A 25,151-nucleotide genomic window follows, 5' to 3' on the forward strand; every position below is an offset into this window, starting at 1 on the left:
AAAAAACATTTTTCTTAAAGTGAACGGTTTTTGAGATATCAGCTCTCAAAGTCGTAAAAAGTATGTCCCCCCCCCTCTATTTTTATAACTACGGGGTATAAAATTCTAAAAAAAATAGAGGTGATGCATGCTAATTAACTCTTTCAACGATTTTTGGTTTGATCAAAGTATCTCTTATAGTTTTTGAGATAGGTTGATTTAACTGTAATTTATTATATTTGCTGCTACGGAACCCTTTGTGCGCGAGCCCGACTCGCACTTGGCCGGTTTTATTAATTTATATTTGATCGGGTTTTTGACTATTCTATTTAGGTGTGGATTGCTCGTTATTGTATGAAATGTAAGTAAAGTACAAATTAATTTCTCGTGTATGTATCGAAATTTTTAATCGTACCTTTTTTTGGAAGGATTAATGAAAAAGAACATCGTCATCATCAGTTTTAATCATGGAGCAAAACTGAAATTCGAAAAATATCTGCAGCTATTGACTTTTGTATGTAGATACGGCATTAATATTTTTTTAACGTTACCTGAAAATCCGTGTACTATTTTTTTTTCATTAAAAAAAATGTGGCTTTTTAAAGGGATGTTTATTTGGCCATCATTGCTGTTTTTCATTTTTTGTACATTTTTTTTTCCTTTTGGGGGTTGTAAGTGATTATTCTTTTCTCTTAGTTAGTACAGCTCATATTTTTTAATCGACACAAAAAGCACATGTAACGTAATTAATTTATCATATGAGTGGATAGATAGTTGGAAAGTGATCTGTTTATAACCAAAGAAAGGATAGATTAAAAAGAACAGTCTAAAATGTTCTTCAAAACATCCTCTTAAATCGGTAAACGGTTTAAGTATACAATAACAAAATACATTTAACATTATATAACATAATAATGCTAGTCAAAACATCATCTAGTGCCACAAAGCCAGCCGCCCGCCTCCCCAGGGCCGCCTACAAGAACAAACGTAATCTTGTTAGAAAATAATGCTATGATAGGAAAATATTTATCCAGATCGTCGGGTCAATGAACCCCATTTGTCAAATTAAGTGTTGACCCTGTTCGGTTTGTTGTGACTGGGTTTTCTAATTGGTGATTATTAAGGTTTTATAAATGTGGTGGAAATTACCATAGTTGATTGTTCCTTTTTGCGTACCTTTATTGTTCAATAGCTGTGCCCCGGGGTTTTACCCGCATTGCTCTGCTCCTGTTAGTCTCAGCGTGATGATATACATATAGCCTATAATAGCCTTCCTCGATGAATGGGAACACCGAAAGAATTTTTCAAACATTCAACACCAATCGAACCAGTAGTTCCTGAGATAAGCGGGTTCAAACATACAAACAAACTCTTCAGCTTTATAATATTAGTAAGTATAGATTTATTTTATTCTTATAATCTATTGTTCTATGTGGGAAATTGGAAATGCTTTGATGATTTTTATAGAGGAATGTGATGGGCACATTTAAATTACTTATAACATTTAGACTTATGGAAAGATAGAAAAAGTAAAATATTCCGACGGCTTCGAATGTTGCAAATTGAATAAATTTATTTTTCCTCTCAAATGTTTCCCATCTTTTATTGAATAAAGTATGACGGATTTATTGCTACATCGCGAGATTTCAATTATAAATAAGAATATGTAAATTGTATACCATTGAATGCTGACAAAGAAATGCTAACATCAAAGTTATCTATTGAAAAATAAGGATTTATATGGACGTCTAGACTCTTAGACTGCAGAGGTGAGTCGTTTAAAATTTTTCTTGAGAGCTCAGCAAATACATTTATCATTGTCGACTCGTTGAATCAAAGTAAATACTTTGTTGAATAAGTTATGTTCAGTTTTGTTATGTTCCACTTGAAGTGAAGAGGTATGGGTAGATACCCGTGGCCCCGTCGTTGATGCGGCTTGACGGAACACAGTGGGGTTTTGGTCGGTAGGAATCCGACATAACCCACGGCCCCTTCCCCGGAGGCCGTGGGTATCTATGCAAGATTTCCCCACTTAAAAAAAAAAAAAAAGGTATCACTTGTGCAGTTTCTGACTTGAAGTTTAAGGATACATTTTTTATGCATAGAATACAATACCTACTGGTCAAGAATACACAGCATAAAAATTGTACTTATTATGCATTAATGGTACTTTTTCTCTTTTTTCGAATTTTTCTGAATTATATTTTGTTTCATCAAAATAAACAATTTTCATACTCGTTTCTAATTAAAAAGCTCATTACATCAATACTCGTAAAATAAAATAATTATAATGTAATCATTTAGTAATTGCATTGCGACTCACATAATTAAGAATTTTTGAGACTGTGAAGTGTAAATTTGGTTATGCTTCTTAACGAACTACAGAAATAAAGAAATCTAACTTATAAAGTTTCCGCATAGTCACTATAAATAAACCATTAAAAGTTTATTTTCCAAGTGACTCCCCCAAATTGGGAGCTCCGAGCCGCTCAGTGCGTGAGTGCCTTCATCATTGTGCACCGTAACAATATAGCATTCACGGCAACAAAGTGATATTATACGAAACAGGCTATTATTCGATACCGAAGAGTCCATATTCCGAACGTAGTAGGCACCCTTAGCCTCTTGCTATTGAGTCGCTTTTTCGGTCTGTTGACATTTCATTTCGTGCAAATGGGTCATCTTGGTACGATGGTACTGATTTCCCAATTTATTATGGAATAAACTTTGCATTAAAAAATAAGACTATGTCACTCTCTAGCCTATTAAAGCATAATATATTATATAGCTCGATAAATGCTAATACTTTATGAGATTGCGTTTTAAGCCCTAATTCATCTTTGGGTCACCAACAAGATAAAATGCTTGTTTTTGACACATAGGTTAGTTATAAATTGTAATTCATGTTTTAAGTACGATTGTGGACTGTGGACATATCCTAGAGAGCTTTATTGGCAAGATTCTAATATGAACTTTTCCTCATATATGATTATATTTATGACTTAGGGAGCTAAGAATACTTCAAGTGGCATCTCTATTGCATGTTTCCAGCTTGAAGCCCGATGTGGCTTTTCAATAGCCTCTCTCCAACGATTGTTAGGATGCAATAGGGCAAGACATAATTGCGAATAGATAGGAGTTATAAATAGTGACGTTCGGTGGCATATAACTATGGGAGGAGGTGAGCCCGAATAATAGTAGAAAAGGTGGGAGTTTCATTGTTGTATTCGGTAACTAATACGTTGTCGTTTGTCTATGTCTATAAGCGACTTCCTAAAACAAAAGGAGGCTCTATGTTCGTCATTTTGTATTTTTTTTTTTAATATAATCAATTAACAATTTTATATGTGATCTCGCTTTATATAATGTCTGAATGAAAATATAAATTCAAAAGAGATACGAAAAGTGATAATTAACAATTAAAATCTTGTTAACCGAAAAGGAATCAGTTAAAGAACAAAGCGTAAACGTTCTGAAGACATCAGAGGTTGGCCGGAGGCGCAGCGCGGGACACTTAACGATGATAAAGCGAATCGAAGTGTCCGCAAGCCGCAGCATTGCGTAATTACCATCAAGGAAGGCGGCGGGCGGCTCGAAACGCCGGCGGAGGGAACAAAAGCGTGCCCGTAACTCGAAACAATCGAGAATCGCTGCGAAGCGAGCGGTCGCGCACCCCGGCGACTATTGATCTCCTGCCCGCCCCGCGCCCCGCCGCCTAGACACCTACCCCCCACTACCCCCCCGCGAGCCCCCTCCTAGCTCCTACTGTGAACGTTTTAATTGCAAATCTGCTGGATAATGCGCAAATAGATAAGATTATACGCGGTAATTATGCGATTGAATTTGCCGCCCTTTTCGATTCGTTATGGGCAAGCGATTTTTTTTAATGGACCTTCACGGTTGTGGTGGGAGGTTTCAAGGCTGTTTATACAGTTGTTGGTTTTCTTTTAAATGGGGTAAGGTTTAACCGCTAATTTATTTCGAGGGTGCGAGTGATTTGAGTCACTGTTTTGTTTCGCAAGTATGATTTATGTTAGGTCTTTCGGGTAAAGCTCTCAGGCAAGACTTTTAAAATCTTACTACATATAATGTTTTGTGATTATGCGAATGATAAAATGTTAAATGGGGAAATTGGGGAAATTGGCACCATTACAATACACAGTATCAACATTGCAACTTTTTTTGGTTTGTAAATAAAAAGATCAAATAGATATCCCGCAATCTCAACATCTGTGTAACTTTTGAACGAATTCTCGCAAAGATTCCTTTCATTTACGATAAAAGGAAACGTTTTAATAGATTTTATCGTTTTAATTTGAATTCTTGATATTAACTCGTCAAAGAAATAACTCCATTGTCCGTCGCGGCGGCCGACCTTCATGAATAAGAAATAAACTTTTTGAGGTCGCAATGTAAAGGAAAATATGTTAAAAGATAGTATCGTTTACATTATTCCATTCAAATTGGTACAAATATTTTTTTATTTGTTAATTTGTATGTTTAGGGAGTGATTCAATTACGTACGTCAGAATAAAATGAATGTTATATCAAATGACTAGCTGCCCCGCGGTTTTTCCCGCATTGCTCCGCTCCTGTTGGTCTTAGCGATGATGATAATTATATGTATAAGAATTTCTCAAATCGCACCAGTAGGTCCTGAGATTGGCGCGTTCAAACAAACAAACATTTCAGCTTAATAATATTGTAAGTATAGATTTGAGATTTATTAAATTATGGAAAACTAGGTTTCCGCCCGCGGCTTCGCCCGCGCAGTCAAAGAAAAATCCGCATAGTTCCCGTTTCCGTGGGATTTCCGGGATTGCGTCATTTTCCCGGAATAAAAAGTAGCCTATGTTCTTTCTCGGGTATCAAAATATCTCCATACCAAATTTCATGAAAATTGGTTCAGTAGTTTAGGCGTGATTGAGTAACAGACAGACAGACAGAGTTACTTACGCATTTATAATATTAGTATGGATTAAAGGAGGGGAGTGTCATTGTTATTTGTAATAACTGCTGGTATTGGAGATTTTAGATAGCTTTCCTTTGTTATTTTGTTTGAGACTCATGAAAGTAATTGTGAATTAAAGAATTGATTGCTTGGAAATGTTTGGTACAGGTTACATTAATGCCTTTCGATTACGGACTGTTATTTCGATCGTTAGTAGGTTTATTTATTTACAAAATACACATAGTATTATTTATTTATGTTCTGTTAAATTATGCGCAATAAAATGTATGGTATGAAACATAATGTAATATTATAGTCATAAGCAATGCCAAAACATATTTTATAGAAATTATATTACACGATGCGTTGTTGTATTTTAGAAAAGTTAAATGGCATTATGCATTACATAAACAACCTCAATAAATACCGATACGAAGCTACAGATAAAATAATTGCTTCACTATCATCACTACATAGTATAAAACAAAGTCGCTTTCCCTGTCCCTATGTCCCTTTGTACGCTTAAATCTTTGAAACTACGCAACGGATTTTGATGCGGTTTTTTTTAATAGATAGAGTGATTCAAGAGGAAGGTTTATATGTATAAAAACATCCATAAAATAGTGGAGAAGTACTGATATTTTTGAGGTTTCTAATGTGATGTCGTAAAAAATTACATTTTTTCCGCTTACATTGCAAACGCAAGCTGAACCCTACGAGTTTTATCAAAATAATGTACTAAGTATTATACACATTGAAAAGGTCTACAGAAAAGTCCGCGATGGTATATGTCTATCTCTTATGGATAACCCACAATAACTTTTTTTTGTCATTTACTTTTTACGACAAATAATGGCTAATTTTCGATGCGATTTTAACCAATACAGCATTAATCCTTAACCAATTAAATACCTTGAATACATTGTGCATTTAATATAGATCTATGTGGCCCTTTACACCGTATGATTTAAATGAATATTTTCGAAGATATTACAGATTTAAAAATTGCGGGACGTAGCGTTTGCGGCGGCACCGGCCGGCCGTCTATCTATTTTATACCCGTGCGAAGCCGGAGCGGGCCGCTATGTTTTTATATACAACGTTCACAGTTTTTCTGTAGTGTATTCAGTATCAGCATTGCACCCGTGCGAAGCCGGGGCGGGTCGCTAGTCATAAATAAAACAATTAGTTCATTGCTGTTGCATAATGCATTCCTTTGATTTTATTAGATATACAGGCTTTAATCCTCGCCTATACAGTTTATTATATCGCCTATAGTCATTTTATAATGCTGAAGAGTTTGTTTGTTGGACCGCGCTAATATCAGGAACTGCGGGTCCGATTTGAAAATTTCCTCTTTTGATGGTCCGTTTATCAAAAAAGGCTTTACATATGTCATCACGTAAAGCCCAATAGGAACGGAACATTTTCTTATAAAATATTTTTTCGACAGATACTAGAATACGTGTACTTAATATTTATAAAATTCAATTATTTATATAAATAAAGTATAAGTACTTAATCGAATAATGCTTACATAATATTATATAAGTATATCAGAATAGAAGTTTATGTAATAGTGTTTAGGTATAAGGGCTGCCGGTGCCGGCTGATTGGATAATAAAACATTAAATTTCTAAAGAAATAGACCAAGCTAAGAAAACATAATCTCGGAAAAAAATACAGATCCAAATCTTATTTTATCTTTAGATCAAATTAGTTTTGTGTATTTTTTTAAAGGAATTGTTATGAATTTAGAAACGAAGTAAACGTCTGTAAAATGCTACAAAACTTTCTATTCTCTGCATTATGGGCTTCAAATTAAGCCTTTACACAGCGGTACTCATAAAGCGAAATAAAAGCGCTCCTCTAACACCTACTCGACATCTTCTTATATATCTTATATATAAAAATGAATCGCAAAATGTGTTGGTAAGCGCATAACTCGAGAACGGCTGAACCGATTTCGATAATTCTTTTTTTATTATATTCCTTGAAGTACGAGGATGGTTTTTGTGTAGAGAAAACGTAAATATGTACCACGGGCGAAGCCGGGGCGGACCGCTAGTTATAATAAAAAGATAAACTTGCCAGCTTGAAACAGAAGCTGATAGAATTTTAAATTATAAACGGGGCGGGTATTAATGGCTGACGTCTCGGGCACAATGGAGATTGTGCATTGTCTGCTATTACACTCGTCTAGAGGAGATCTGGAGGCGCGCGGTCGGTCGCCCGACGACCTCTCTCTTATTCTTAGGCGCGGGACATATACAAGCGGCGCGGCGCGCATCGGGCGCACCGCGGGCGCGCCAGCAGGCGCGCCGCGGGCGCGCCAGCCGGCGCGCTGTTGGCGTCCGAAAATGATATTTATATAGAGTGGTTAAATGCATTTTCTTCATGCATAATTTAGTAAAATTATGTTTTTTGTGCTAAAAAAGATTTGAAAGTAACGTTAATTTGAAAGTAACGATTTTGTTTTGATAATTCCTTGTAAGTAAATAGCGAGGATAACCCCACGATTGCAAATATATCTTTGTTGGAAATGTTGGAATTTACTTGGAAAATTTTATAGTACTTTTAAAGTAATTTTAAAGTAGTACTGGTGTAATGATGGAAGAAAAGAAGGTTAAAATAACACAAAATTTATATTGTACTAGCGGTCCGCCCCGGCTTCGCCCGTGGTACATATTTCGCAATAAAAGGTAGCCTATGTTCTTTCTCAGGGTCTAAAGATTATCTGTGCCAAATTTCATCAAAATCGGTCCAGTACCTAGTTTATGCGTGAAAACCATACATACATACATACAAACCTTTCCTCTTTATAATATTAGTATAGATAAAATATGGTTTTCAAACACAGGTTTACATTTAAACCATATAAATCTTATCATTAAAATCTCAGTTCAAAAGTATTTACAGTACTGATCATTCCACAATATTATTACAATTACAAATAAATAAAAAACACAATCAAAATCAGGATTATCTTTATTTCTGACATTGTAAATACATGGGAACTTTCATTATGCTCTTCTTCATTTTCACTTTCCCTACTGCCATCACCTGTGTAAATCACTTCATCGATTAATTCAATTCACCTTTAAAAACAAAACGAAGAAGGGTATGTAATAGCAGCTCTATATAATTCCACACAGAGAGAACACATTTTTGACTGACAGGCTACCGTCTCCTATAGACCGGGAGATACTGACACAAAATTTCGAGTCATTTGTAACAGGATGGCGGTTCTACAGGGGCTTAGTACGCAATGACAAAAAGAAAAACGATGGTGTGAACGCTGGTACCGGCGGCTTAGTCGCGTGGGCGTTAGTCGAACTCGTCGGAAAAATAGCGAAGTCAAACGATTTGTAGCACAAAAATTTTAGAATTTACCGATAGCCCATAAAAAAGAAGTAGGCGGTAGTGTCATGCCATACTTTTCCGGTGTGACTTACAGCCCGCCATACCGACGCGAATGTGTTGATTTAAAAAAAACAATTCAACCATTTGTACCAGGCTAACTTTTGCACAGGTAACCATCGTCGTGCAGCCATTTACGAAAATCGCCATGCCATACTTTTCGGACGATTCCAAATGGTCGCCATACCGCCGAAAATCTGCAAATTTTTTTTTTGTAAAAATTGTAATTGTAACTCGAAATTTTGTGTCAGTATCTCCCGGTCTACTACCACCCGATTTGTTTTTGATTGTGTATGACCGTGAATTGACCTCTATTTGGATGCGATGGGGGAAGCGCGCCTGCGGTACGCCTGCGGTACGCCCGCGGCGCAACCGTGGCGTGCCGCCTCGTCGCCTTTCCAAAATTCTTTCATACAAAATGTATAAGAAGGACGTGGTGCAAAACAGATTCAAGAGGTGCGCTTATGGCACGCCCGCGCCCGCGCCGCTTGTGTTTGACCCGCGCCTTAGGACATGCCAAATGCGAGTTACTACTGTCTTGTACGTAGTATGTAATTGTAGTTTCTTTTGTATTCTTAATTTGCGCATTTACATCAAACGAGCGAAAGCACATTCTAATTCCACACTGTGTCAAATTCGTTTAGTGTAAACAGGTGTAGAGTATTCTTTCGTTGTTCTTAGTGCGTTCGAAAAGATTCTATGCAATGTTCTAATACTGAACAACACTGAATATCAGTTTTCGAACTAATAAATTTTTAAATGCAATAACTGAACGTTTAATCCATAATCAGCTGCTATTTGTGATTAGTATAATATCGCCGTGTATTAAACTTTTTGGGTACAAATTGAATGACTCGACTGATGTTATCGCTTAGAGAATTACCGCGGTTTTATGTCTTTAATTTGTATCGTGTTTTGTTTTGGTTTTATTATGTTTGTTTTTATTTTGCTATTTATTTTTATTTAGTTAAGTGTAATTCTTTTGTTCGGCGATTATCCGACCGGATAATCATGTTTAGCTTCGCTTTATAATTTGGTAATTCGAAACGAATTGTTCTTTTTTATCTTTAAATTTGAGGATTCTCAGCGGATTATATTCCTAATCATTATTTAACATAATATTGTCTTTTTAAATTTAATCTATATGACGACATAAATATAATATCTCTAGGCGATGTAGGGTCACAACAAATCACATCTTTACCTATTCATATACAAACATGTCTGTGCCCATATGTCCATGTGTGCGTGCCCTAACGCTAGTCCATTGTTAGGTAACCTGCTTTCTCCTAAGTGTATCTCTCGCTCGCCTCACCATGTGGGTCAAGTGTTGCTTATTGGCAGCAGAGATTGAACGAACACGGGATATGTTAGCTATAGTGACCGTTAATTGATTATAGACTTTATGTGTTGGTTATGTAAAGGTCATTTTTCGACGGCGCTTGAGCTAGGACGTTTGGGATTAGCGAATGTTAATTGATTATAGGCTTTATGGTACGGTGGTTATGGTCATTTTGGGACGGCGCATGTTTTGGACGATTTGGATGAGTAGCTGTTAATTGAATATAAGCTTTATTGATTAGTGATTGAAAGGTCATTTTAAAACACCTATTATAGTAGTACGTTTTAGATTAGTGACTGTTAATTGAATTTGGACTTTATTCATTAGTGATTTAAGGGTCATTTTTACAAGAGCGTTGTGATCGTACGTATTTAATTCTTAAATTAAAATAATGATTGTTGATTTTGAGCAAGACATACCATAAATTATTTTGTTGAACTAATTAATAGACTGAATTACTTTCTAATTGATTTAGGTTGGGAAGTTTGTGTTGTATGTTCGTTAAAAATTAAATTTATTACGCTAATTGTTTTGAAGTTAAAGCCTACTTTAGAGTTTAAATCTTATATATAAAAATGAATCGCAAAATGTGTTGGTAAGCGCATAACTCGAGAACGGCTGAACCGATTTCGATAATTCTTTTTTTATTATATTCCTTGAAGTACGAGGATGGTTCTTATGTAGAGAAAACGTAAGCATGTACCACGGGCGAAGCCGGGGCGGACCGCTAGTTACTAATATAATTATGACTTGAAGCTTTGAAATTTGTACAGTTAATCTGTTTTCTCTGTTTATTAGCGGCTAGCAGAGATCGAATTAAGAAAAATCATCAAAATAATTCTACTTTCAACTCGAAACAAAATCTACATACCTAGTAAGAAAAGTAGTTTTTGAATTATCCACGACAGCAAAAATATAATTTTACTGACCGGTTGGCTTGGTTGGTATAGGGACCCTGCCTTCCAAGCCAGAGGTTGTGGGTCCGATTTCCACCCAGGGCAAATATTTGTGTGATGAACATAGACCGTATATGTTTGCTCTGTGTCAGGGTGTTAATTATCTATATATATAAGTATTTATTTAAAATTATATGTGTATGTTTATCAGCCATCTGGTTTCCATAAGACAAGCGAAAGCTTAGTATGGGATCAGATCGTGCTGTGTGTGAAAAAATTATTTTATTTATTATTGATGTATTTCGTCATATCTTGTAAACGGAGGCTTAGGTACTAACTGTTAATTAACACACAACACGTATGCATTACAGGCGCAGTGGACCCCGCCAAAAAGAAGATGAAGAAGCGTGCTGGCCTCGCGCCAAACATGAGCGTCTCGCAGATGATGGTACAGCGGGAGAGACCGCTCAATGAATTCAAGGTATGAATCGTTTAGTAACTTTGTGACGACAGTCGTCATATTAGAGTGGCTAGTGAGACATTGCTAATAAAATCAGGGTGGATTGAGGCGTTTTAATAACTTGGTGACGCCAGTCAACATTGAGATTGAGATGCAAAGGATAGATGTATGATGTTTCTTGGATGACGATTGAACGCATTTCTCTTTTCAATTCGTTAACTAGTCAAGACTATTACGCTTTTTGGATCCTGTATAGTGTGGGAGGGCCTTTTTTTACTGGCAATATGATACTTTGATAATTTAATCACAAGAGGCTTTTCAATTATAAATGATTCCTTATTTAATTGAGAGAAAATTTAGTATGACTGTCACAGAATAATTAGTTTGGAACGGGAAAGTTTCATAAATTCTCTCATAGTCTGACACCAGTAAATCAGAAAAGTATTCGACCTATGTTTCATAAAAATAACATTAAATAAAGGAACATAGTTTGAACCTACACTAGTAGTAAACAAACTCGAAGGACAAAATAGCATATTAAATGCAGTTAAGTGTGGTAGGGTGCAGCGCATTACGTATTCATGGCCGCGATAAGAGCTGAGACGGTGCCAGCAGCGGTGCCTGCGGCGATCCTTTATTTTTATTACACATACATGAATTCTTGTGAATCGTTTATGTTACATGTGATATGTATATTGTTTGTCACAATTTACTGTAGTTGGTACCCAAAGTTGTTGATATTGAATGGACAGCTGCATCTTGAATGTTTTGTTGATCAACGGTGATCTCAATGTTTTGATTAAGACGTACGATTTGGATAGAATTATTTTTTATTGATATACATAAAGGTATGTTTCTCTTTTCAGTCCCTGGAGGATCAGAAAAGAACAGCATCGCCGGGTTCGCTAGTTCAACGTTCAATGAATCAGGCCTGTGTACCTTATCCCCAACAAAATATGCTTAACGTTGTGGATGAGACAAAACAAGAAACTCATATACAAAGAAGTTCACACTATCTAACAGTTAGCAGTGGATGGATATCCCAGCATCCAGATAATATGGAGGTCAATCAGAAATTAAATCAGCCAATGCCTAACCCTGCCCTTAATGTTGGCCTACCCGTACTAGGTACGAACGGACAAATTATAGGCGTCAATACAAGTTTCAACAAACAAGCGAATGTTAAAAATGCAATGAATGTGATGCCACAAAATGTTGTTGAACCGGAACGCAAAGAGGAAGAGAAAGAAGTGCTAGCAAAACAAACGAAGGAAGAGTCTCAAATATACTGCGGTTTGAACCAACCGCTCACACCCGAAGTGATGCAAAAGATCAACGAACAGCAGCAAATCTTCATACAAAGAAATCAGAAACAGATTGAAGTCATGAAGGGATACAAGACACAGATGACGGATAACGTCAATCAGAACAAGCAACTAGTTCAGAACCAGTACTTGCCACAGAATCAACTGGTGATACAGAACGGGACCGTCGTGAAAACAAATTCAGCAAAAACACCGCCGTGGCAAGTTAAGAGAGCTGAGACGAGCACTCCGAACTCTTTGACGAGTGCAAGTCCTAAGTTGCAAAAGTTGGATAATATGGATTATGAAATGAGTAATGACGAACCACCTCCAACGGCACAATTTGCTAATGATCAATCATCTATTAATCAAGGCATGTGTTCTAGAGTGCCTCCTTTGCCACAACATTACAACATGATGGGTCAACAGTGGCCGAATATGGATCTCAACAAAAAGAAAGGCAAAGGTACTAAGACGCCTAAAAAGAAAAACAACCAACTAGAAAACAAACAAATGGTATATGGTAATAACGGTATGAAATTCTTGCAAGAACAAAAGAAAACCTGTGACGATGTTATGGGAAATAATGTCCCGTCATTTATGGATGATCCTAGTGGATATTTGGCTCAACAGACGGCTTTATTAAATAATACGATTTCGAGGCAAGTGGGTCCAAATGCTGCATTCGAAGGTCATCCGTACGAGCCTTCAACTAGCTCTTACAATCCGCAGGGACAAGATAAAGTACCAACATGTAAATCTATGAAGCAGTATGAGCCAATCAATGTTTTTAGAAACAATATAAATTCTTCTCCATCACCTAATACGCCAGATAGTAGCGTAGTACCAGATAAAGTTCAAGAACACATGATGCCGCAGTGTTACAAAGGCTGCAATGTGCCGTTTAAAAATACAGACGGAACAGAGAACCAAATGAGGACGAAATATCATAAAAATATCTATCACGATATGGATACATCCACATCGAGCCCGAAACATTTCGACGAGAGTCCTGTGACATCTTCAACGTTCATTGAAAGGAATGTTATTTCGAATGAAAACTGTGGTCCGATTCAAGCTGGTATCGTTAGCACAAGTAATGTGTCGCCAACAGAAACACTGCAGCCTCCAGAACCTTCGCCAACTCTTTCAAACAGTTCTCGTAGTACGGACACTCCTCACAGCGGTAGCAGCAGTTCACATCAGAATTGTACATTCCCTATGCCCAGTCCAGCGTATTCGAACCCTGGCTCGTGTAGAGATAACTTCAACAGCAACCCCCCAACACCAAACAGTCAAGCATATCCATATAATTCTCCAGGACCACCCAACCAAATATCTGGCACGCAAATGATGCATTTCATATCAAATCACAATGTAAATAAGAATCTTATGGAAGTAGATAACATATCAATGGTTGGAGTTAAGCCTGCTTTGCGACAGGAGATGATTAAGCTAGAATCGAAGAAAAGGTATGAAAATACTATGCCTGGTTATTGCCCGCCGCCACACTTGGGCGGTGGACCGCCTTATTCGTTGATACAAACGAATTACATACAAACATATATAACAACTATGGCGAGTTTCTCAGTAATTAGAGACACTGTGACGTCAGTGCTTGCTGGGAAAGCGAACACTGCCACTACATCAATTAATGCATCACAAGCTAACTTTATTCGACCACCACCGCCTCCTAGCGTCAATTTAGCGACCACATACGCTATACCGAATAACCAACCAGATCCGTTTATAAATTCCGTAAATCTACCCACGAGCTATCCTCTACATATCGCGGGCACAACAGCTCAGAATATGATCTCTAAATCACCGCTAGAAATGGTTCAAAACGTGATAAGCAGTTTGCCTTCTAAACCGGAAACTAGTAATGCTCAAAGCACGTCGTTAACACAGATCGGAAAGAGAACAACGCCAGGACAGATTCTTATATCGTCTACTGGACAGATAATCGTGACTAGTAATCATATGCCACCGCCTCCACCTAAGAATACAACAGCCATGTCTCAAATTGGCTCGAATGCGGTAACAAATGTAACTTCGTCAGTAACGCAAGTAGTGCCGGCGGTAGGCGGTGTACAACCCATGGTAAATCAACCTACTGTTGTAGTCAACACTCTGCAAACGCCGTTCGTCATACAACCACCGATGATGGCCGTCGATGGTCAAGTCGTTCAACAAAATACTGTTCTGCCTCAAATTGTAGCAGGCGGACTTGTATCTGGACAATCTTCAACCGAATCGTCTAGACAAATCGAAGTTAAAAATGGCCAAAGTTTCGTGCAAGGTGTAGCCATGTTGTCGCCTGAGAGCATTAAAAAGAGGAGTAAGAAAAAGAAGAGCCAAACGGCGAATATTACAAACGTTCTACAAATAGCTGCGCCGCAACAGAATCCCAACAACATTATGGTTCATTCTTCGCCGCAGCATAACACTAGTCCACAATTTTCCCCACGCGGCTTCCAGCTGTCGCCCACAAACAATATATCACCTACACCAATGTTACAAGCGCTAACTATAGTTCCTGGAAAGTCGGGGACACCCGCGCATATCGTTATGAACGGTCAGGGAAATACAAACAACTTTGGATCACAACAAATCATCACAAATACGTCGCCATCACAACAAATTAATTTATTACAACCAGTCAATTTAATAAACAATGCAAGTAATGTAATGTCGAATTTCCCCGCGTTCCAGCAGTTTATCGTACCTAATCTAGGTGGAATGGTCATGACCGCCGATGGAACGACTATAATCCAAGATAATGCAACAGGAATGCCGATGCAGTTGCAATTGCAGACGGTCAATGGACAGAATGTCCTCACACCGGTTCAAAATGCGGGTGTTTTCACAGCGGGCACTAATAGCGGCGTTGTCATTCGACAGAACCAACAAGGAAAGATTATCCAATCCCAACACAGTCCTGGAGCGCAATTTTTATCACCAAACAGTCAAGTAATGGTTAACAGTCCGAATTTTAACGGGCAATTGAGTCCTTTACTCGCGAATCTCAGCCCGACAAACGTGACGTTTAACCAGAATCCCCAAGTGAGATCAGGCAATGTTCAAGCGCAGGAGTTTATCCAGACTAATCAGATCGGTCAAACGTTGATGGTACCGCTATCGCCTAAACAGGTGTCTATACCGTCAGCGTCGAATAACAGAAGCAATTCGACATTTGTCCAACAGAACACTACTATCGTGCAACAGCAAACTACCCTAGTCTCAAATTCAAATAACACGCAAATCACGACTAACTTACAAGGCGGTAACTCGTCCCGTTTCAACATCGACCCGAACGTGCTCCTCAACAAACAGACAAATCAAAAAAGGAATTTCATACAGATGCAAGAGAACGTAGAAGATAAAGAGCGGAACTTAGTCATAGAGGAGAAGGTGGAAAATTCGGAGAGTTACGCGAAATTCATGAACGAGTTCAGTCCCCTGCTCAATCAGGAGGGTTTCGGGTCGCACGTGCGGCACTCTGTTTCTACCCAGACTTTACTCAACCAGCCCAGGGGAGGAAAGTCCCCTAGCCAGGGTGTGTCTGGCAGTAGTCCACCAGACACGACGACGCACAGTCCCCTGGGCGCGTCCGAAGCGGCCAGCCCGAGGATATACGGCAGCCGCTGTGTGTCCACGCAGGGGAATTACGCGGACACGACTACTAAGTCGCCGGAACCGGCTGATGTTAATTCCTCGGTGAGTTTTTATTAATTATTATGCATTTGATAGTTATTAAATTTTAAGATTTTTTACCTAATCCTTGTTTTCATATTTATGAATTACATTAGAATGTACAGCAAAAATAACAGTTAAATATCAATTCTGGGATATTCTATAGAATGATTTTATGTTACTTTAATTTTTACATTCTACTTACACAACTTAGTACAACAGTGCCGTGCTGCTTTTGCATTAATGAGTAACAAACATCTATCCAACCTCACAATCTTCCAATTATATAAACTCTAACATTTATTTATTCAATTAGACTTCTTATACCTAGTGCACACTAAAAGTTTTGCGTTTCTGGCCACCCATAAATGTTTGAATTTCGAATGTTATATTTTTTTAACACATGAAGTCTCATTAGTTGAGGAAAAAAAAATTTGGCGGGTAGCGCTTGTCAATTTTTTTTTATCTCAAGTTGAAGTTCGTTGTCCGTAGCAAAAACGGAACTAACACGAAACAATTTTAGGGCGATGATTTTTGATGATTTTAAAAGTTCGCTTTCTCCGAAAGTTTGCACTGCTCGCCTTCAAAATACTTTTGGGAGGGAAGCACCTCATTTGAGCACTGTAAGGCATTGATATGCTGAATTTCATCGCGGCCGTGTTTCTCTCCATGATGAAATTCGTCAAGGTCGACCCTCAACTGCGATCACGGAGGAAAATATGGCTACCGTCAGACGACTAATTTAATAAAATTGCCATATCACTTATTAGGAGATTCGAGGACATTTTGGGATTAGTATGAGCCAAATTCAGAAAATTTTACATGAACATTTCAAAGTTAGGAAGCTTGGTTGCCGGTGAATTGCTCCTAAACTCACTCCAGAACAAAAACGACATCGAGTAGATTGGTGTTAAGAAATGCTATTAAAGTTAACAATTACGGACATTCTAATGCCGAGTATAATATCGTGACAGGATATGAAATATGAATGGTTATATTCCATAAAGAAAACACCAATATTCTTTGTGGGTGTTTGAAAGTGACAGCAAACCAACCAAATTGAGGCAGGCGAGAAGGGTCGGCAAAGAAATGATTGCATTATTTTTCTCTAAGACGAATCCTGTCTGCACTGTCCCACTTGAGTAACAAAAGACTGTTAATGCTGAGTGGTACACCACTATTTGTTTGCCCAATGTCTTAGAAAAAATAAGGGAAAAGCGACCTAGAAGTCGCATCTTGTTGCACCATGGCAGTGCTTCGGCGCACACCGCGAACAAAACAAAGTCATTTTTGGCTTCTGAAAACATAGAGCACGTGACTTATGCCGCACGCAGTCCTAACCTAGCACTTTACGATTTCTTCCTTTTCCCAAAAATCTATGATTCAATGAGTGGTTCGACATTTACGTGACCAGAAGAGACCGTGATTGCTTTCAAACAGCACGCAGAAAACATACCCTCGGACCAGTGGTCCTCATGTTTCCAGAAATGGTTTGAACGGATGAAAAAGTGTTTTAAATGTTACGGAGAATACTGTAAAAAGTAGTAAATATAATATTAGACTAATAAATTGTTTTATTTATTAGTTACGCAAAACTTTCAGTGTGGCCCACGTAAAAGCACCTTTGAATCGTCATAACATTTTTTAATATTTATTATTATATTTTGAGCACTAACATCATATATTTATTGACGTGACAACGTCTTATAATTCGATAAAGCCGGCTGCATGCACGAAAAAACATGACTCATGCGGCGTTACCTCGCTCTGAGGCGTTCCATGTAAGGCTTGAAGTGCGAGCGAGAGCGCGGAACGAGCGACAAAGAAGCACAATCGGACGTTGTCACGTTCAACTATCGTCAGTAAACCGACTTTACAGACAATTAATTTTTAATACTAATATAAATATGTCCGCAATTTCCAGGGCATGGTACAATGCGTGTCGAGCAGCGAACAAGACATGGCGGAGTCGCAGGATCGCCCTTGGCCGACACCGCGGAATGATGTCACGTCTGACACGGAAGCTTCTAGTGAGTTCTAGAGAATTTATTTATTTACTAACCTGATAAAGTTTTTATGGTTGTCTTTAATAGATTTTTAAAAATCGAATATTTTAGAATAACTTTCTTTGATGATTTTCAAAAGTTTATGTAAGCAGAGACAAATTGACAATTGAACTATAACTGGTGTAATGAGCACGACTTTCATAATATGTACCTATATAAACAATATCATAATATATAAATAAATAAAATAACAAAAAGTCGCCATTTGTACAAAAAGATGGCCTTCACTTACTTTAAATTTTCACATTGTAAATGCTACTCTTGTATATTTGTATATATTTTTTTAAACTCACGTGGATTTTTAACCTGTTTGGAAGGTGATCATTGAAAGTACATTGTTCATGCATTGTCCATTTTCGGTGTTGGGAATTATCACAGCACACAAAGCATATGAAAACATAGCTTAAGCTTGGCTAACTGTGATTCTTTTATAAGGACTAAATATTTATATTCTATCACTAGTTAACAAGAAAAATATTGCGCTGTCCCTTCTCTATAAATGATATTATATCGATTAGTCAATTGAGGTCCCTTTACCCCTTGTGGAGTATAAGATATACTTAGTATTAATTTAATTGAGCGCTAATTGACTTTCAAGCGAGTCGTAGTCACAACAGAATACAGTATTTATAACCTAACATGTAACGGGTATACATCCAAAAAAATAAGCATAAAATTTCCCAATTCCAGACAACATACTATCAAACATACAAATGATGCGGCAGAGCCGCGCTCACAATCCGGTCGAATCGACAGAAATGCCCTACAATAACATGGGACCGTCGACCATGACGAGTCAACACCAACATTTAATACCAATGGGGTCTAATCTCTACGACAGACCGCAAAGTTACAAGAGAAAAAATGACTTCGAAACCCCATACAGAAATGAGAAAATCATGAGAACAAACTACATGGTCAAAGATATCGAATTCGATATGATACAAGACAAAAACAACCGACACTACCAAGGGACAAGCTCGGATATACAAAAGGTGTACGATAGGCACCTTGGCTCCGGGCACGGTAAGTCGGCTTACGCTAAACGCTTGCTCTCAAAGCACCACTCATTGCTCTTATATCTTGGTATGTGTACACTAAAATTTAAAACGAAATTGGACTCACAATTCTATCTACTAATAACGGATGCCCATATCACGCTTACGTCACAGCTAACTAAATTCAAAATTTCTAATGTTGTGTCTTGTATTGGTTTTGCGTATTTGCGGCGTCGTTCACGGTTCTTGTATTGCGTCCGGTATGAATATGTATTGATGTGTCCTATCGTATATTTCAGCTGGCTCGTAGGGCGATTTGGTTGGTTTTCCTTTGGTTGGGTTAATACAAGATACATCTGTAACGGTGCAGTGGAAACCAATACGATCGTCGACGCATTCGCTTGGGACCTTCCTTTGCTTTCCATTGCACTCGAAGTAACTAAAAATTGGCTCACAAATTGGGATTCCATTACTAACGCATCATTATACAGCCATCATTCCATATGTTCATTGTAAGTAAGCACTTTTCATATTACTGTAACATTGTGAATAATCATTCCTTCTATGTATATTAATTTCGTTGTAATTCTTTGGCTTTTGGAACATAAGTAGAATAAAACTTCACTTTTTAACCCATATAAAAAATCTATATTTTTGCACATTTTTGAATACTTCCAAAAGCCAACAGAATAATTTCCCTACAATTTCACCCACATAACATTGCAAAGAATTGTCTAAAGCATCCTGTTTAACTTTAAGCTTCTCAAATGTTAACGCTACCTCTGAGCTTGTAAATCATGTATCGCACAAAATATGTTCATCTTCATATTTATAGTATAGCCCTTGCAACTTATTACAGTATGACGAAAAAGTCAATGATAATAATCAGAGCCATAAATTAATTTGAGTTTGAGTTTATGCATTAGTAAGCAAAGTAAGATACCATAATATTAATCAATTAAATTTACAGAATACCTAAAATTTTTAAATGTTTCTGTTTCATTACTTGGCATTGTAAATATATTATTTTCTATGCACTTTGCTCTATCGAAAGTTTATGTCAATTTGTTTTGTATTTTTAAAGTTTCCTTTCAATTTCTAAGTGAAAGATATTGTTATTTTCACCGATAAAGTTGCATTGGCTATACACAACGCTAAGATAAACACCATCGGTCGATCATTGGTGGAGGCATGGTGTCAGATCCCGGGTACGATTACAGTCTCCGGCATATAACTTGGCAAGAGACATATTTTGTTCTTAAAATAGTTATAAACAAATTTCCCCTTTCTCTTCTCAATGGATATGATTAATGATGATAATAATTAAAAAATAAGAGGTCCTGCTCTTTTACTTGCTCTGCCATCAAAAAAAGACGAGCTGTTCAAAAACAAAAAATGGCAAATTATGTTACGAAATGATTAAAAATAATCGATGAAAGTAATCAATAAGGCCGAGTAATGAACTGTCCAGAATACTTCAAACATAACTAGCAACTTATTATCCGATCATATCGAGCGATACCCACAAACGGAAAACCAAATTCAATCCACGATCACGTACTTGCCAAGTTGTATGCCAGAGAGTGTAACTGGCCTGTGTGCCCCAGACGGAGAGCTCGCGGAGCGCGAAGAGCGCGGGGATCGAGATCGTGTGGATCGTGAGGAGCGTTTGGAGCGTTTGGATTGCGATCCATCAAAGTTCCGCGTGGGGGACTTAGTTTGGGGCCCGGTGCGCGGCTACGTGTCGTGGCCCGGCAAGCTGGTGGGGCGGCGCGGCGCCGCGTGGGCGGTGCGCTGGTTCGGCGAGCGCCCGCCCAGCTGCGTGCCCGACCGCAGTCTGCTCACGCTCACCGAGGGGCTCGAGGCACACCACGCGGCACGGATCAAGCATCGGAAGTGAGTTGCGAGATATGGGGTCTATGGGGCCCTTGGGGTTGGTAGTGGTAAAAATACTTTAGGTAACGTGTTTATTGTGGTTAAGTGAGCGGCCAGTTGTTTAAAATAAAGGCGATTAGATTCGAGCGTGTGTAAAATGCACTCTATAGGCAACAGTATATACAAGTGTAATGTACAAATGTAAAATTATAAATGGAAATATAGAACATACTTGCATAACCTCAAAAACATGAGCTGATGGTTTAGAAATTACGGTAGATATTGTGTATTTTTTGTCTGTGTTATGTCTTGTAATATATTTGTGAACTATCCGTGGCGCCATCTAGTAGCTGTTGTATAAAAGTGTAACGATTAAATTTAGGATGAGTATTATTACACAAATCTGAAGATTGTATTCATTATTTTTAAAATCGCTTCATTTGTAGTTGTAGATTTTTCAAAATTTTATATATTCATCGTTGTAATTGGTGTAAAAATTGTATGCGTGAGCCTGAAAAGAAAATAATATTATGTAAAATTAACCCAACCCAACATGACGTTGTTATATCGAATAACCTAAATCAAATACATATTTGTACTCGATCTCGTGAAACATTAGCGATTTTTATTTTCTGTGGCTGTAGTAATCATTTTTTGTTTAAATATATTAAATTTTAAGTACGTCCGAGCTGATACGATATAATGGTATTGTATATTCTATTTTTTAAGAAAATGTATTCTTGGATCCATTTTAGTTCAATACAACCTATTTACTGGTTATTACCTACAAAGGTATTTGGGCCTTAAACATTTCCAATAGTTAATTACCCTCTCTAGGATTTTTTTAAAAGGAGAGTAATGCTTGCTCTCTTTAATATCTATAAAGAGAAATAGGCGAAATTGTTAAATAAGCTAGCAACATGAAAATACCACATTTCAAAAACAAATTATTATAAAGACATCGTTCGAAAAGCTAGGGTCGGTAAAAAGGTCTCAGACGTTGTCATATTGAAACGTGATGTCAATTGATGTTTCACTGATCGATTCTCTCTGTAGAAAAGTATCTAAATAGGTGGATTTTGAATGTGCCCTGTTAGCTAATGGCCAGATTCTGAATTGTGTATTTGATGTTAATAACGTCTCAAACCATACTTAAATGCTGCTTAAATATTTTCTTTTATCTGACATTAGCTCACACTTTAATCAAATCAATTCTCAATTCAGAAACCGGTTGTATTTGTTACATAAAGCCTGTTATACACTCTCTAACTAACCAACCATTCACAGGAGCAGAAAACTAAACACCCTTCTAGAGAACGCGATACAAGATGCCATGGCTGAACTAGACAAGAAGAGTGATACGGAACGTAGCGCGGGAAGCTGTGAGGATGAAGAAGATACGCCGAAAAAGAAGAAAGAAAGAGTCAAGAAAGAGAAGCACTTTAAGAAGAGTGCGCAGAAGATTGAGCCGCGGCTCAGGAATGCGCGATAGCGAAGTTTTGTATTGAAATGAGGGTATTAATAAAAGTTTGGGTGTTTTGGTGTGATTTTGAGATTGGGTATTTCTTGACTCTTTCTTTTTTTTTTTTTTGTCAAGCCAGTCGTGCAGGAAAACACAGATTAATATGAGACTATTGTCGCCATCAGTTTTTTTGAAGATGGTAGTGCGCTCTCGCGGCATTCGATGAAAAAACAAAAGTTAGCGTTAGTTAATGGATTCCAGTGGTTCCTAATGTCTTCGAAAATAGTTTCCAACAGGATTTTACAATAGATTTTAAATTTAGTCGTAATAGATTTAGTTTCACCCTTGTGCTGCTCGTAATATTTATTGTTCATGTCCACAATGTAGTGTTAGTACTTGTCGAATGCAATAATCCAGAGTTTATTCATATAGATATTTATTTCTTGGCGAAATGATGAATTCGCGGCAGCTGTCGTTTTGACGAGTATGTAGACGTGGCTTAAGTTTGGATTTGTAAATCATAATAAATTTTGATTTGGAGTTTATTGTTGAACGAAAATAAAACCCATTTATAAAAGACCCGCTTTTATTGTAAAATTGTAGATTTTGTAGTAAAATATAAGCTGTATATTTACATGGGAGGGTGAGAGATTTTTTAAAATAGACATGATTTGCTGATATTTTAGCAGTATATATTCTGCTAAAATATCAGTAAATACTGTATCGATTAGGTAAATAATATATGTGTTTGCTATTTATCATCGCTAAGTAGCTATCTCGCAAGAAATAATCATATTCAGAGACTTTTCATATCAATCTATGTGTTGTTCTTCGTAGCGTAATAGAGAAGTTCATAAAATATAATATTATTGTAAAAAATGAAATTTATTTATCATACATCGATGTTCCCGCAGTTTCTTTCGTGTCATCGACATTATGTACAATTTAATGTAAAATTAAGAAAATGAAAAAATAAAATATTTATCTGTGTATATTACGTTTTGTTAGAAAGTATATTATTATGTTTTCTAGTCAAAATATTTGATCAATTGTAAATATCGGAACTGACAATAATTCTGGCCTGACATTGAACATTAGTAAGTATTTATTTCACATTTATTAATTATACTTAGGGCCGATTTTTCAATGCTTGGATAAAACTTATTCGTCGAATAATGTATAAAACTACCATTTTAAAAACGTATTCTAATTGCCCGTATTTGACATAGTTTACGTGACATTAACATAGTTTGACATAGTTTAATTTTATCGTGTAAGAGCGAGCGCGCACGAGCAACTTTGTCTCCGCAACTATTTTGTCTCTCCCATCAATTTGTATGGGGAGTTGCGTCGCTACGTGCGCGCACTTTCATACTAGCCCATAGGTGGGAGAGACAAAATAGTTGCGGAGACAAAATAGTTGCGGAGACAAAGTTGCTCGTGCGCGCACTGTCTTATACTTTATTGGACGGATAAGTGTTATCCAAGCATTGAAAAATCGGCCCTTACTGTAATTATTGTTTTTTTTTTATTTGCATTAATTTGCTGTAGTTTTGTTATTAATTTTATAGAAGGATAGTTAACAGCTAGCGGCTATCAGATTAATATATGATAGTTTAAGTGAATAGAAACATTGTGTTGGTAGAAATAGCAAGATCTATTGAAACATAAACTACGCATTTACTAATAAAAATAATAGTCTTTGTTAAGTTGAATCAATATTCTGTCCCGTTCTCGTTCAAATGACTTGATATTAGAAGGAAAGAGACAAAACAGTGATTGGTTTAAACATTGACCAAAAAATGTTTATAAGTAAAGGGTATATACAAATTCCAACAAATACTATCTATACAATGTTTCTACTCAATTTCTAACTGTTTATAACATATTTCCGATGGAATTTTTAATATATGTAATTTAAATAGGCCTATACTATAGAGTAGTTAAGTTCATGACATGATGGTTTCACGGATCTATAGGCCAGACGTGTCGATATATTATTATTGAACAAATTAATATAATTATTTTATTGTGATAAAGTTTTTTAACGGTCGGAGCGTTTTTCGAGATTTTTTATGTCGGTAACTATCATCACAGGCGGGTACCTTTATATGTAATTATAATTTTTAAGTTGAAATTTTCGATTCACTTTGAGTGCGTTCTCGTTTCCATTCGGTACAAGGGAGATTAAAATATAATTTTACGTGCTTTTATTTTTCACAATTATAATAGAATAGATAATAATAAATTCTCTAAAGTTAGGTAGAACATTAGATGTGCAACAATACATTTTGATAGGCAATTTGTTATCAGCAGTCATTGTTAGATAAATATGTGTAATATTCATTTATGTGATCTATGAAATTTCATAAATAAATGAAAGTAATTAATCTTAGCTTACATACGTCGTGAAAATCATCTCTTTTAAACTCATTCGTTTGATTATTAACGAGGGATGAATTTCAGCGCCGTTACTGTTTTTATATTATCGTATTTTAACCCTAGGTATTCCATTTAAATGTCCTAAATATAAAATTGTCTTGAGAAATGGACGTAATATTAAATGTTAAATTGTTTATTATGATAATGGCATAGTCGTACCCTCTGAGACGGTATTATGTAAATATTTTAAATGTAGTTATGTATAGTATTTTATTTCAATGAAATTAATGTTTTATAGACTAATATACAACATAAGATTA

The 25,151-nt window shown here is 36.8% G+C and overlaps 1 protein-coding gene across 4 annotated transcripts in view; it reads left to right on the plus strand.

Annotated features, from left to right (window-relative positions):
* LOC149485461 (uncharacterized) overlaps positions 1-23,685 on the plus strand; it is a 106,189-nt gene extending 82,504 nt beyond the window's left edge. Inside the window, exons 4-9 of one of the 4 annotated variants that reach the window (XM_089700268.1) lie at positions 10,960-11,069; positions 11,915-16,072; positions 17,973-18,078; positions 18,805-19,140; positions 20,720-21,008; positions 22,275-23,685. In XM_089700268.1, coding sequence (XP_089556394.1) covers positions 10,960-11,069; positions 11,915-16,072; positions 17,973-18,078; positions 18,805-19,140; positions 20,720-21,008; positions 22,275-22,479 — 5,204 coding nt within the window. In that variant the 3' untranslated portion in view covers positions 22,480-23,685. The other 3 variants (XM_089700271.1, XM_089700270.1, XM_089700269.1) reach the window with 3 other exon arrangements.
* Positions 23,686-25,151: the final 1,466 nt, after the last annotated feature.

Source organism: Colias philodice, chromosome 10 (genome assembly GCF_061535455.1).
Source record: "Colias philodice isolate Cphi_HAF_F1 chromosome 10, ilColPhil1 Martin Lab GWU primary, whole genome shotgun sequence".
NCBI classification, from domain to species: Eukaryota; Metazoa; Arthropoda; class Insecta; order Lepidoptera; family Pieridae; genus Colias; species Colias philodice.